Genomic DNA, 11,154 nt, shown 5'->3' with positions numbered 1-11,154 from the left:
TTGGGCAACTGGCAAAAAATGCACACAAAAAGGAAACTGCAAGAAAGTTAGTGTTTTACAACGATAGTAAATTCAACATTTCTTATGTAATAATCTGAAGTATTCACTGGGGCTCAGGAGGTCTTGGAGCTGCTAAATCTGAAGTCGGGCTGTGAGACATACTCATTTACTTTGAAGAAAAATGACTCTTGCTGCACTAACTGAACTAAATGAAAAAGCAGATGAACTTGCAAATCTTTCTACCAGCCTATTTTTCATAAAACATGTTTCTCCATTATCTGAGATGTTGCTGTGCTTATAATGTCTTCAGATTAACTGTTGGATAAGCAATCTCTGTCAAGGAAACAAACATCGTATGTCTGTATTAATGAAGGAAAGTCTGTCTGATCAAGTCTTGTGCATTTTAGTTTCTTGGAGCCTTTGTTTTTCAAGTTATGAGAATAAAAGCAATTTCAATCTTTGATTTTTTTAAACATGCTTCAAGCTGGCTGGAAAGAGATGGTGTGATTTTGTTTCTCATTTCTATTTTTACACTATTTACATTACTTGTGAAAAATAAGACTAAGGCACGGTGTGTCTTTCTTACACTAAAACCAGCTTTTGCAGTACACTTACATTTCTTCTGCTAACCAGGGGTACGCGATGTCAGCATTTATGCCTTTTTGCTTTTTCTCCTTTGCGTCACCTTTCAGCCAGACTTCATTAAAAAATGATGCCTGAATACGCGGGTGTTGGCCCCGTTTCACCTCAGGGGCTCCTGAAGGCCGGGGCAGCTCCCGCTGGCGGTGACAGCCATCTCCTGGGCTCCCACCATTTTTGATAAGGGCGCCGGAGGCCCAGGGGAGAGGAGCGCGGGCGTTATCGGCGTTGCCGGCCGGTGCACGCCCCGATAGCGGGCCAGGCCCGGGGGGGAGCGGGGCGGGGGCGGCCGGGCCCGCCGGGGCGCTGAGGTGAAACCGGGGGACGAGGCTCGGGGAGCCCCGGGACGCGTGGCCCGGCCCGGCGTGCGCCTTCAGTCAGAACGGGGAGACTGCTGTTTCCTCGTCACATGTCTGCGATAAAACTAGTAGCACTGGATGGAAGCTGTATTTCCAAAAAAAAAAAGGCAGAATGACGGTATTGAGGAGCTGGGGGCTCGGGGCGGCGTGCCTGCCTGCCGTGCCGGGGCTGTGAGCTTCCGGAGATCCGGCAAGGAAATAACCAGGGCGCGCCGTGCACTGCTACGACAAACACCGAGAGTTAAATAACCTGCAGAGCGCTTGCGCGCTGAAACGCTCCTTCCCTTTTCAAACCCATCAGCTCTCACAAATCGCCTTCCCTCTGCTGATGGGTATCAGCCCGCTGCGAGCTCACGGCTCCCGGGGCGGTCCCGAGCGTGAGGTAAAACCCGGGCTTTGTCTGGGCGCAACAACAACAAAAAGCACAGCGGGCCCCGAAACCCCCACCCGCATCCACCACCCCTTCCCTATTCCCGTATTTATTACACGAAGCACTCAGAAAGGGGCGAGCGCGGGCTCCGAAGCCAGCTTTGGGCGGCGGCACCCCCCACGCCCGGGCGGCGGCGCTGCCCGGCCGCCATTTCGGAGCCCCCCCCGCGCACGCAGGCAGCGGAGCCCGCCCGCCGCTGGGGCGCGGAGGCCATCTTGTGGCCGAGCCGGGCGGAGCCGTCGCCTAGCAACGGCGGCGCAGCGGGAAGGTGCGTGGCATGGCGGCGGGCCCGGCCGCCCCGGGGCAGAAGGGGACCGAGGTGCCGGCCCCGCGGGGTGTGGGGGCGAAGGAGCCGCTTCCTCGCTTCAGATCCTTGGGGCTGCCGCGGCAGGGAGCTGCGGCTCCAGGCTCGCCGTGTGCGGGTGGTTTCAGCGCGGTTTCCTCAGTACCGGTGGTCCTGTGCTGGCAGCCCCCTTCCCGGGGGTCCGGGGTTGTTCCTGGCAAAATATTACCCCGGGCGGGTGGGGTGAAAAGAAGGAAAGTGGTCCCAGTTCCTAGGAAACCCGTCCGCACCACTTCCAGTAGTCACAGAGCAGTTTCGTAGTCTAATAGCTTGCTAATGGCCTGATCCAATCAGTTAGGAAACTGGCACTTTGTCTCGAGTCCATAAATACACGAATTAAATAGCAATTGGGAAATACCCCGGGGCTTGCAGATGGATCAGGTCCAAGTGATAAATCCCGTAGAGCGTTCTTCATGCATAAGAATACAAATTTTGGGTTTGGTGGAACACACGGGTTTTAGATGGAGGATGTTGGGGTACTGCAGTGGGCCTGGCTCTTTTTGTAGGTAGTACAGTCTATATAACGTTTCTCTCGTGCATTGTCTGAGTTAGTGACATTTAAGAGTAATTTATATTTCATGATTACCTAACATTTAATTTTGGCTTATTTTCTACAAAACGTTACTCTACTGAAAATGGGAACGTGAATTACAGGGTGCTCACTAGTCCAGGGAAAATCTCACGTGGATGCTCTGAAATGGGGATGACCTGCTTTGTTCCTAGAGCGCACCACAAGTGTCGCTGCTGGTCTCTGAATGGTAGAGAAACCCCAAATATCATGAACTTATGTCATTGCAGTACAAAAGAAGCATTTGAGTTCTGACTTAGAAGCGAAGATGCAGATGTTAATGCCTGAACCTCAGATTTTTGTGGAAAGAACTCTGGCCCTCATCAAACCAGATGTCGTTGATAAAGAGGAAGAAATAGAGGATGTCATTCTCAGATCAGGATTTTTGATCATTCAGGTAACAGACTGTGTTCCAGAGAAAATAACTGTAGTTTGTAAGTCAGAACAATATTTGTCTTAACTTTCAGCCATCAAGACAGTAACTAAAAGCTCATGTGTACGGAAAGCATTTGTCCTTTTCATGCTATTGGCTACAACTGCCAGAGCAACAATTTTGCTGACCATGGGAAAACACAGACTTTGTTAATAAACTGGGATTTAGCAAACATATGTAGCAGATAAGTGGACTCTCCAAAGTAACTCTTTGGAGCGTCTTCTTTCCAGCAGCACAGTGTTTCTTGTACCCATTTGCCAAGTGAGTGCTTCCAGAATTAGGTGACCTAGGTAGGTGTCCAATTGTGGTCTGACATGTTTTTTGGTTTCCAGTGTTGTTTTTTTTTGTTGTTGTTTTTTTTTGTTTTTGTAAATAGGCTTTGTGAATGTTTAAATTCATAACAAATGTTTCATTTAAATAGGCCTTGCTGAGTTCTTTTTAAATTTGGATCTGACACAGTGGTCATGGGAACGTTGCCTAGAGCATTGCTGCAACCCTTCTGCTACTTGGAAAGACTCTAAGGTGTGATTTTCAGCAGAGATTGTGTTGAGGGAAAAATTTGCCTTTAGCTGGCAAGGAAATGTATTCTCTAGGCCCTCTTTTAGGGGGCTCGTCATACACTCTCTTTGTAAGAGCAGATGAAAAAAAATGTATTAAAATAAGCCAGACTCACTAGATCACTTTGAAGCAAGGGATACGTCAGGATCTGCGGCAAGGAGCAGCCAGTAATGCAGCTCCGTGCCTGGCAGGAAGTCATTTAAACTTTTGTCCAGAAACAGATCGTAACAAGGCAAAAACCCTTCCTCCAGGTTACCCAGCGGGGCGGCCGCTGGGTGCCGCTGTCCTCCTCCTCCTCCTCCTCCTCTTCCTCCTTGTGCTGGGGCGGTAGTACCCTCGGTCACGGCACTTTGCTCCGGTTGAGCAGCGACTGGGCTTCTAGATATAACTTTATCTCCCTATCTCTTTATACAATATATTTATCTTTTTTTTTTTTCCCTAAAAGTGTAATCTTTCATTCTTGTAAATGCTTCTTTTTCCTACACTTTTTTTTTAATTTCTTTCCCTACATTTCTGGTTGTTTTATTTATAGGAAAGTCATCAGAGATGAGATTGTTTTATATATTTTTTTAATTAGAATACATTTTTAGCGTCATCTGATGCCGCCAGTAACTTTTGGCACTGAAGCTGTTAGGAATGTGAATTTGTATTACTATGTATCATGTAAGATCAGGCTCAAAGAAAGCACTTTTTAATACATTTATTTTTCTTTTCGTGACTGCCCTATGCCCTCTGATGGATAACCTACTGAACTTGTAATCCTGGCTACCTGCAGGCTAGGCAGCTATTGTGAAAACCATAAAGCCTAAGTACTGAATGAAAAACAGAACAATTGCATAATTAACGTTGTGGGTTGAAATCTATGCAGAAGTAGAACATTATTGTGGAACAGCTGAATAATTAAATACTGTCGTTCTAATGCTTTTCACTTTTTCTATACGGTGCCCTGACTGTACTTGAAGTCATTCAGCAGTTTTAAATGCTGTAGTTTGTGTACACTGAAATCACATCTTACTCAAATGGCATGTTCGTCTGCTTAATTAACACGGAAACCTCTCGCTTTTTGTTGCTCTGTGCCTCAAAGAGGATCAGGTCTGGGATAATTGATTAGGTTGGGAAGTTACTCTGTCTGTTAGGCCTGCACTTGAAAATGTGACTGCACCAGAGAGCTGTGTGGTATCTGTGGTAGCAAGCTATCTTAATTTAGCGAGATTTTTTTTAATTCTCTTTTATTTTACACTTCGTTTTTTTAGAAACGGAAGCTCCAGTTAAGTCCAGAGCAATGTAGCAACTTTTATGCAGAACAATATGGAAAAATGTTTTTTCCTAATTTAACAGCCTATATGAGCTCTGGACCTTTAGTTGCTATGGTTCTTGCCAGACATTGCGCAGTCTCGTACTGGAAGGAATTGCTTGGACCATCAAACAGCATAAAAGCTAGGAGGACTCACCCTCACAGGTAACTCACTGATTTGCCTTGGTGAAGTCAGGAGGGTTTTCTCATTCTCTTAAACGAGACCAGAATTTCTCTGTCTCCCCCTCTTCTTCTCTGCCTCTTTCAGCTGAGATGCAGATTTAGATCGGCCTGTTATCATCTTAAATTATGTGTAAAATAACTTTTCACCCTTTTTTTTTTTGGAGTAGGTACAGTTAACCTCTTTTTCCAATAATGCTGTGTGAGAACACAAATTTTTATTTTTTGCTACTTTGTTTAAAAAACAAAATCAAACCACTGCTTTGTTAACTAGTCCATGTATATTGCTTTTATACCCTGAGACTGTTGAGATCTGAAAGAGATTTGCAGCTGCCTACCAAACAGTTCTTTCTCTTGATTTTAGTTTAAGAGCAATCTATGGGACCGATGATCTGAGGAATGCGCTTCATGGTAGTCTCAACATTTTCTCAGCAGAAAGAGAAATTCGATTCATGTTTCCAGAAGGTAAAATGGTGCAAACAATATATTGCCAGTGTTTGGGAGGATAGCGCTCTCCTCAGTTGTTGATTGTCTCTGTTCAGACTCTAAATATAATTCAATTTAGAAGGGCTTGGGTTGGTTTGCTTTCTGCAAATGTGTATCTCTTTAAGTTGATATTCTCTGCTACAAAGTGCATACCAAAATCAATTTGAAGAGCTATTATAGTTACAGAGACTGCCTCTACTTTTCAAACTCTGTAGTTTGGGAATTGGAGCGAATAAGGCTGGTAAATGAGAGGAAATGGGAAGCTGTTATACTCCAGCATGTTTTTCTGGCACTGTCAGCCCAGGGACTCCTGTTGGCTCGAGAAGACTGACTCCCTTGGGTTTAGGATGAGTAATTCCTGTTCAACAGTAGCTGAATGCTCACATTACAGTGCAATTCCAGAGTTAAGTGCCAGAGAAATGGGCCATAGCACCTGGATAGGCTGGGAGATGATCTCTTGTTTGTAACATTTGAAAGATGATTTTGGTCTTTAACAGAAAGATGCAAGGGAAACTGACTAGAAAAGTGTCTGTTTTGTTAGCGGGATCCCTCAGTGTCAGAAAAGTTGTTACATTTCCCTGCAGACCATACCTCCTGTGAACCATGACTTTTCTTCATCTTGACGACAAAGATAGACTTAATGTGAGATTTAGAGTTTTCAGAAACCAGCTTCACACTGCAAGAAGGAAGTACTAAACACGGGATATATTGTTTCTCTCCTACCCCCAGTGAATCTTCAAGGATATAGGTGTTTCCCCAGATGATCCAAGTTCCTCTCATTTCATAATTGGCTATAATTAGCAAGATTACCTCAGGGACATTGTAAAGGGATTTAAGTAGTTTCTTTACAGTTGGCTGTGTGAGAAGCTCTACCAACCATTGTGTATTATTAACTTATATGAGCCTCTGCTTACCTATAAACTACTGTTGAAAGAATGCCTTTTTTGATCGTTCTACAAACTGCTGTCAAATATGTGGTTACTCTTTACAGTGATCTTGGAGCCAGTTCCAGCTGGGCAGAGAGCTAGGGATTACTTGAACCTTTGTGTAAATCCTACCTTACTAGCAGGGCTCACTGCACTTTGTAAAGAGAAGCCAGCAGATCCTATGGTATGTACAGTATATCAGCATCACGTTGTGTGCTTTGTGATACGTTTCCTTTATGTTAGAATTCCTGGTCTCTGTACGTAGGAAAACTCTTCTTCTGTTAAAGAGCTGTGCTCCTTCAGCTACCTGCTAATGAGGTAGCCAAATAACATTTGCCTTTCAATAAGTTGATTTGTTTGTTAACAGATGAAATGAGGGCCAGGACTAAATGAAATCAGCTTTGATGAAATGACAGTTGTTTTAGGTGACTTCTATAAAACTGTTGCTAACACGTAGTTGTTATAGACATCTGGAAAGGTAAACGAGTGCTATCATATGATGCCAAATACACATTTTTTATTTTGTTTAATGTTTCTGAGGTGCGTTTGAAATGAAATATCTCTAATAATAGATTCTAGGTGAGATTAGATGCTAATCACACTGGTAGTAGTTATGCGGTTGAGTAAAACAATGTAGAGTTCTTAGCAAAGCTGCCTGTATTTTGTCATTGTTACGTTTTATTTCATATTACCTTCGTCCTTCTTTAGGATAAACAATTACCTTGACTATATGGCATTGATAAGATTTATTTGGGCTGTTCCACAGTTCACCAGGAAAACTAATTATGATTCTTCTGAGTGAAACCTATCTTGCATAATCAAACTGACCTATGGAAAATTGTCATCTTAACCCTTTCTATTTAGCAAGTTGTTGCATCTTGCACTTCTTTCACAAGTTATTCCTTTTAACCAAGAATTTCATACAAATTGCAGTTCTTAGTGGAATGACTAGAGTTCATTTCTTGCATTTTTCTTCTCAGGCTCTACAGAAATTGGCTTTCTCTCATCTGGGAAAATGTGGGGGGTTTGTTTGTTTGTTATTTTTATTTTTTATTGGTAGTATTCTTAAAGTTCAAGTAATTCACGCCAGTACTTCTTTAAGAATACAGATAATTAGTCAGTGTGACAATTTACTGGCAGCTGTGGTGGATTCTACAACATCAGTTTTCTAATCAACATTGCATTTTTCGGAAAGATGCCGCAGGGAAAAAGAAAGTAGCCTTAAAAATAATTCAGAGGTGTTTCTGTGACCTGTATGATATACATAAGGTCAGATTAAATGTATTCTGATCGTTCCAGTTCTGTAATCTGTTCACTTTATCTGTATGTCTGGCACCGTTAGCATAGAAATCTAGAAAATAGAGATGGAAGGTTCCTGAAGTAGTTGTTTCATCCACCCCTTTGCCGAAGGGCCCAACCAATTGTATGTAACCATTCCTAACTAATGTTTGTCTGGCCTGTTCTTTAGCACTCCAAATGGTGGAGAATCTACTGTCTCCCTAGGCAATCTATTTCCGTGCTTAATTACACTTACTTGAAAACCTTTCACTAAAAGTTAGCCTAAATCTCCTCTGCTCCTGTTTTAAACCCATGACAATTTTTGTTTTGTTTTACTAGCCCCAGAGGACATTGCATCCAATGTAATATCGCTTTTTTTTTAAGCAATCTATTGCATATTTGCACAGTGCCACCATCTTTTTTTTTCCCTTCAGTTATTTCTTCACTACATTAAAAAAAAAAACACTCTTATTTTTTCTATCTTACCTTGTAGGCCACATTTCTCTAAATCTGTTTGTTTCCAATTAATCTCTGCATTTTCAGCACAGTTTTCTAGCATATTTTTTAAACCTATCTTTTTTGTAACTGATAACTAAAGGAGAGTGGTGCTTACCTTACTGGTCTACTATTCTATCAATTCTTTCACTTCACTTCATGGTATCTGTTTTACATAGCATTCCAGAAACAAATCGTTGACGGCCCTGTGAAGTAAATAAGGATGTGTTAAATCTTCTCTTCACAAGTGGAGAAATTGAAGCAGAGGTTACTTTGCCTAAGGCCAGGCCAAGACATTGGCAGATAAAGTTAGGACTCAAGACATTCCTACCTCTCACATTCTTACTTAAGTACAATATGCTGGAAAAGTCGAAGACTGTGGCACTTTTAATGAATCATTACTAGATAGGCTATCTGTAAGTGTTGCTAGGAATAATATTTTAAGCACTTTCATGCATATTGTACAGCTTCATTCCAAAACAGAGTTCAGTTTATTTGAAGTATGGCCAAAATATTCTTATACACAAAGACAGACATTTCCAGGAAAAGTTGTCTTCTAAACATCAGCGTGAGTTATTCAAATCAATGCAAACTGTGAAGATTTAAAAGAACATCTAGAAAAATCAGGCTATTTGTATGTTCATTTTTTTTCTGAAAGGTCTTCACTTTGCAACACAATAGGAGAGTGCATCAGAGGCTTCAAGCAAGGCTCTAAATAGTTTTCTATACACTATGTAGGAAGAAAAAAAAGAAAATAACAAGAACAACAACAAAACAAAACTGAAAATGTGTGTTTAATTTTTCTTTATTATACATACAGACTTGGCTTGCTGACTGGTTGATTGAACACAACCCTAATAAACCCAAGCTACAACATCAAATCACAGAAGAAGAGCATCGGGAGTGAAAAACATCACTCAGTGGAAACCATCTCAAGCATTCAAATTACATATGTATATTATCGTTGGCACTGTATCCATTGGCTATACAATTAATATAATCTGAAGTAAATGTTGTCTTAACTACCCATGTCTTTATGGGATAAACCTTTCAGTTAACAAGGATTTAACAGTTGTAGTAGCTTTTCTGTTGACTTGGAGAATGTAGAATTACATGATAAATTTACTGTGTCAGGTGATTAGAAAAAGATGAAATGATCTTGTAGTGTTACTTATACTGCTGCTTTCCCCAGTCATGTTGTTTTGTCTGTTTGGGGAAAACAAAATTATTTAGACCACTGCAGATTCCTAAATGACATACAGCTGGCCTATCCTTTGTGAAACTGCGACATGTTTCCAGCACTTGTTAAGAGCTGCAAATCCCATTATGAAGGAGAGGTACCTGAATGTAACTTAGAAAACAGTTACTGGCATCATATTAGCAACTTGAAAATTTGGTTGTTGGTTACATCACCGAGCTATGGTCACTCTTACAGATGATTCACTCAAGACTGATGTATTTTGTCAGAATACAATTTGAAGGCCTTAATTAAAGCTACATTGAATGTACATTTCCTATCTCGACAGAAAAAAAAAAACACAGTTGTTATAAATCAGTCTCAGATTTCCATTAGAAATCACAAGAAGGTTTACTTTAGTCAAGGACTAATGATATCTTCCTACATTTGTTTGAAGAAAGGTGTTTAATTGCAACAGCTCACCTTAAGGGTGTTTTTTGTGTTCTACTGCACTTAAAAGGTCTGCCGCTTTCTGTTGTTTTCCTTGTATTGTTGGTTACACTCGGACTTTAATGTGTTCTGTTTGAGAATTTCAAGAGAATGGGTTAGGGTCCACGTTGTTCAACAGACAATGTGTTAATCATGAGCTATTATCTATTATTAATGTAATTGGACTGTTTTTTTTTGGGGGGTGAGACATGCTTGGGGGGCTTTTTTGTTTTCTTAAGTGTTGCCTTTGCGCTGTTAACTTCAAGGTTTGCATCCTGTGGCTTTCCTGCTTTGCATGGAGAAAACGATGTCGTTCTCCCAACTCTGGAATATTAGTATTCTTGACTAATACTAAATAAATAAACAACTTCATAGTTTATTTTATGACAAGCCTTGCTTGATTAATTACCAGAAACATTAAACTTTTTTTTTAAAGCTAATTGTTTATCTTTTCAGTGGAGTAAATGACTGTTGCCACCCCAAAGAATAAACATACAGAAAAGCAATCCCTACAATAGTGAGATCTACAAGTCTTGAAACTCTTAAGAGTTTTTTTTTTAAAACTTAAAAAACTTTTAAAACTTTAAAACTTTAAAAAAAAAAGGCCCAAACCCTCAAATATGAAGAAAAAAGAAAGAGGTCGTTAGAAATTCTCTGAACAGATCTCTTTATAACTAATTTATTTCGCCTACTATTATTGTTCCCTATAAGCGTCTGATTGCTGCGATTATAGGACAGTTGTGCATTGTTGTTTCCTGTCAGCCAAACCAAGAAATTTCTCTTTTGAACAAGACAGAAACTAAAATTCAGTGAATTCACAATGCATTCTCCTTCATTTTTTGTCAGTTATGACGGTATTTGCTTCCTTATTTGATGTGTTGCAGCTTGACAATAAATATCTCCTTTAAGTTACTGCTGAAGTTCTTAGTTTGTCTTTTGTGACAGACCTGTGTTGTGTTATACCTATACGAGATTCGTAACTTCCCCAGCGAGTATGTGGGTTCTGTGGTATACCAAGAGGGTAGGAGCAAGGGCAAAACCAGCTAAAGTTATAAATGTTATTTTTATAACTATGCAATGTAAAGTATCAGTCATTCAAAGTCATTCAACCCATTTTTTAAAGGGAAAGAGAGGAGATGCATTCATCCCTTGGATGCCATTCTACTCGCTTTATCTATACACCTCGGACAGGTATTAATCCAGAAAATCTCACAGCTGCGATCTCGAGGGAAGCTGCATCAATACATAGGATGTGGGCAGGTCAGTCCTAGGGATACCGAGCAGACAACCAGCCTGGTCCCCTGGGGGAGCTGTGACACCATAGGAGAGGCTGTTTGAGGCAGTGCTGCTTACATTTCAGTTGGTCTTTAGGATTTTATTTGGCACAGAGCTTGGCCAATGTTATAAATCCACATCACAGAAAGTGTAGCCTTAGAAAAAACAGATGAATTGAAAGATGTCTTAAAATTTGGTGTCAGCAAGGCAGGCTGCTCTTTGTG

General features: G+C 41.1%; 1 protein-coding gene and 1 long non-coding RNA gene across 5 annotated transcripts; one reads left to right on the top strand and one right to left on the bottom strand.

Annotated features, from left to right (window-relative positions):
• Positions 1-1,279: 1,279 nt before the first annotated feature.
• NME5 (NME/NM23 family member 5) lies at positions 1,280-10,567 on the top strand. 4 transcript variants are annotated; one of them, XM_040573789.1, is made up of 6 exons: positions 1,280-1,696; positions 2,570-2,736; positions 4,584-4,789; positions 5,169-5,269; positions 6,282-6,400; positions 8,810-10,567. In XM_040573789.1, the coding sequence occupies exons 1-6, from the start codon at positions 1,327-1,329 to the stop codon at positions 8,894-8,896; spliced, it is 1,050 nt and encodes a 349-aa protein (XP_040429723.1). In that variant the 5' UTR covers positions 1,280-1,326; the 3' UTR covers positions 8,897-10,567. The 4 variants fall into 4 exon arrangements, with proteins under 4 accessions (XP_040429723.1, XP_040429727.1, XP_040429725.1 ...); XM_040573793.1 differs by having other exon boundaries at positions 1,324-1,380; XM_040573791.1 differs by having other exon boundaries at positions 1,696-1,747.
• Positions 9,740-10,951, bottom strand: LOC121078061. The gene is made up of 2 exons (XR_005824444.1): positions 10,238-10,951; positions 9,740-10,196 (listed from the first exon to the last, which is right to left on the bottom strand). It is a non-coding gene; the product is annotated as an uncharacterized LOC121078061 (long non-coding RNA).
• Positions 10,952-11,154: the final 203 nt, after the last annotated feature.

This window comes from Cygnus olor, chromosome 14, assembly GCF_009769625.2.
Source record: "Cygnus olor isolate bCygOlo1 chromosome 14, bCygOlo1.pri.v2, whole genome shotgun sequence".
Taxonomy (NCBI): Eukaryota; Metazoa; Chordata; class Aves; order Anseriformes; family Anatidae; genus Cygnus; species Cygnus olor.
Note: the sequence above shows the minus strand (reverse complement) of the source record. Positions and strands in the feature narration are given on the sequence as shown.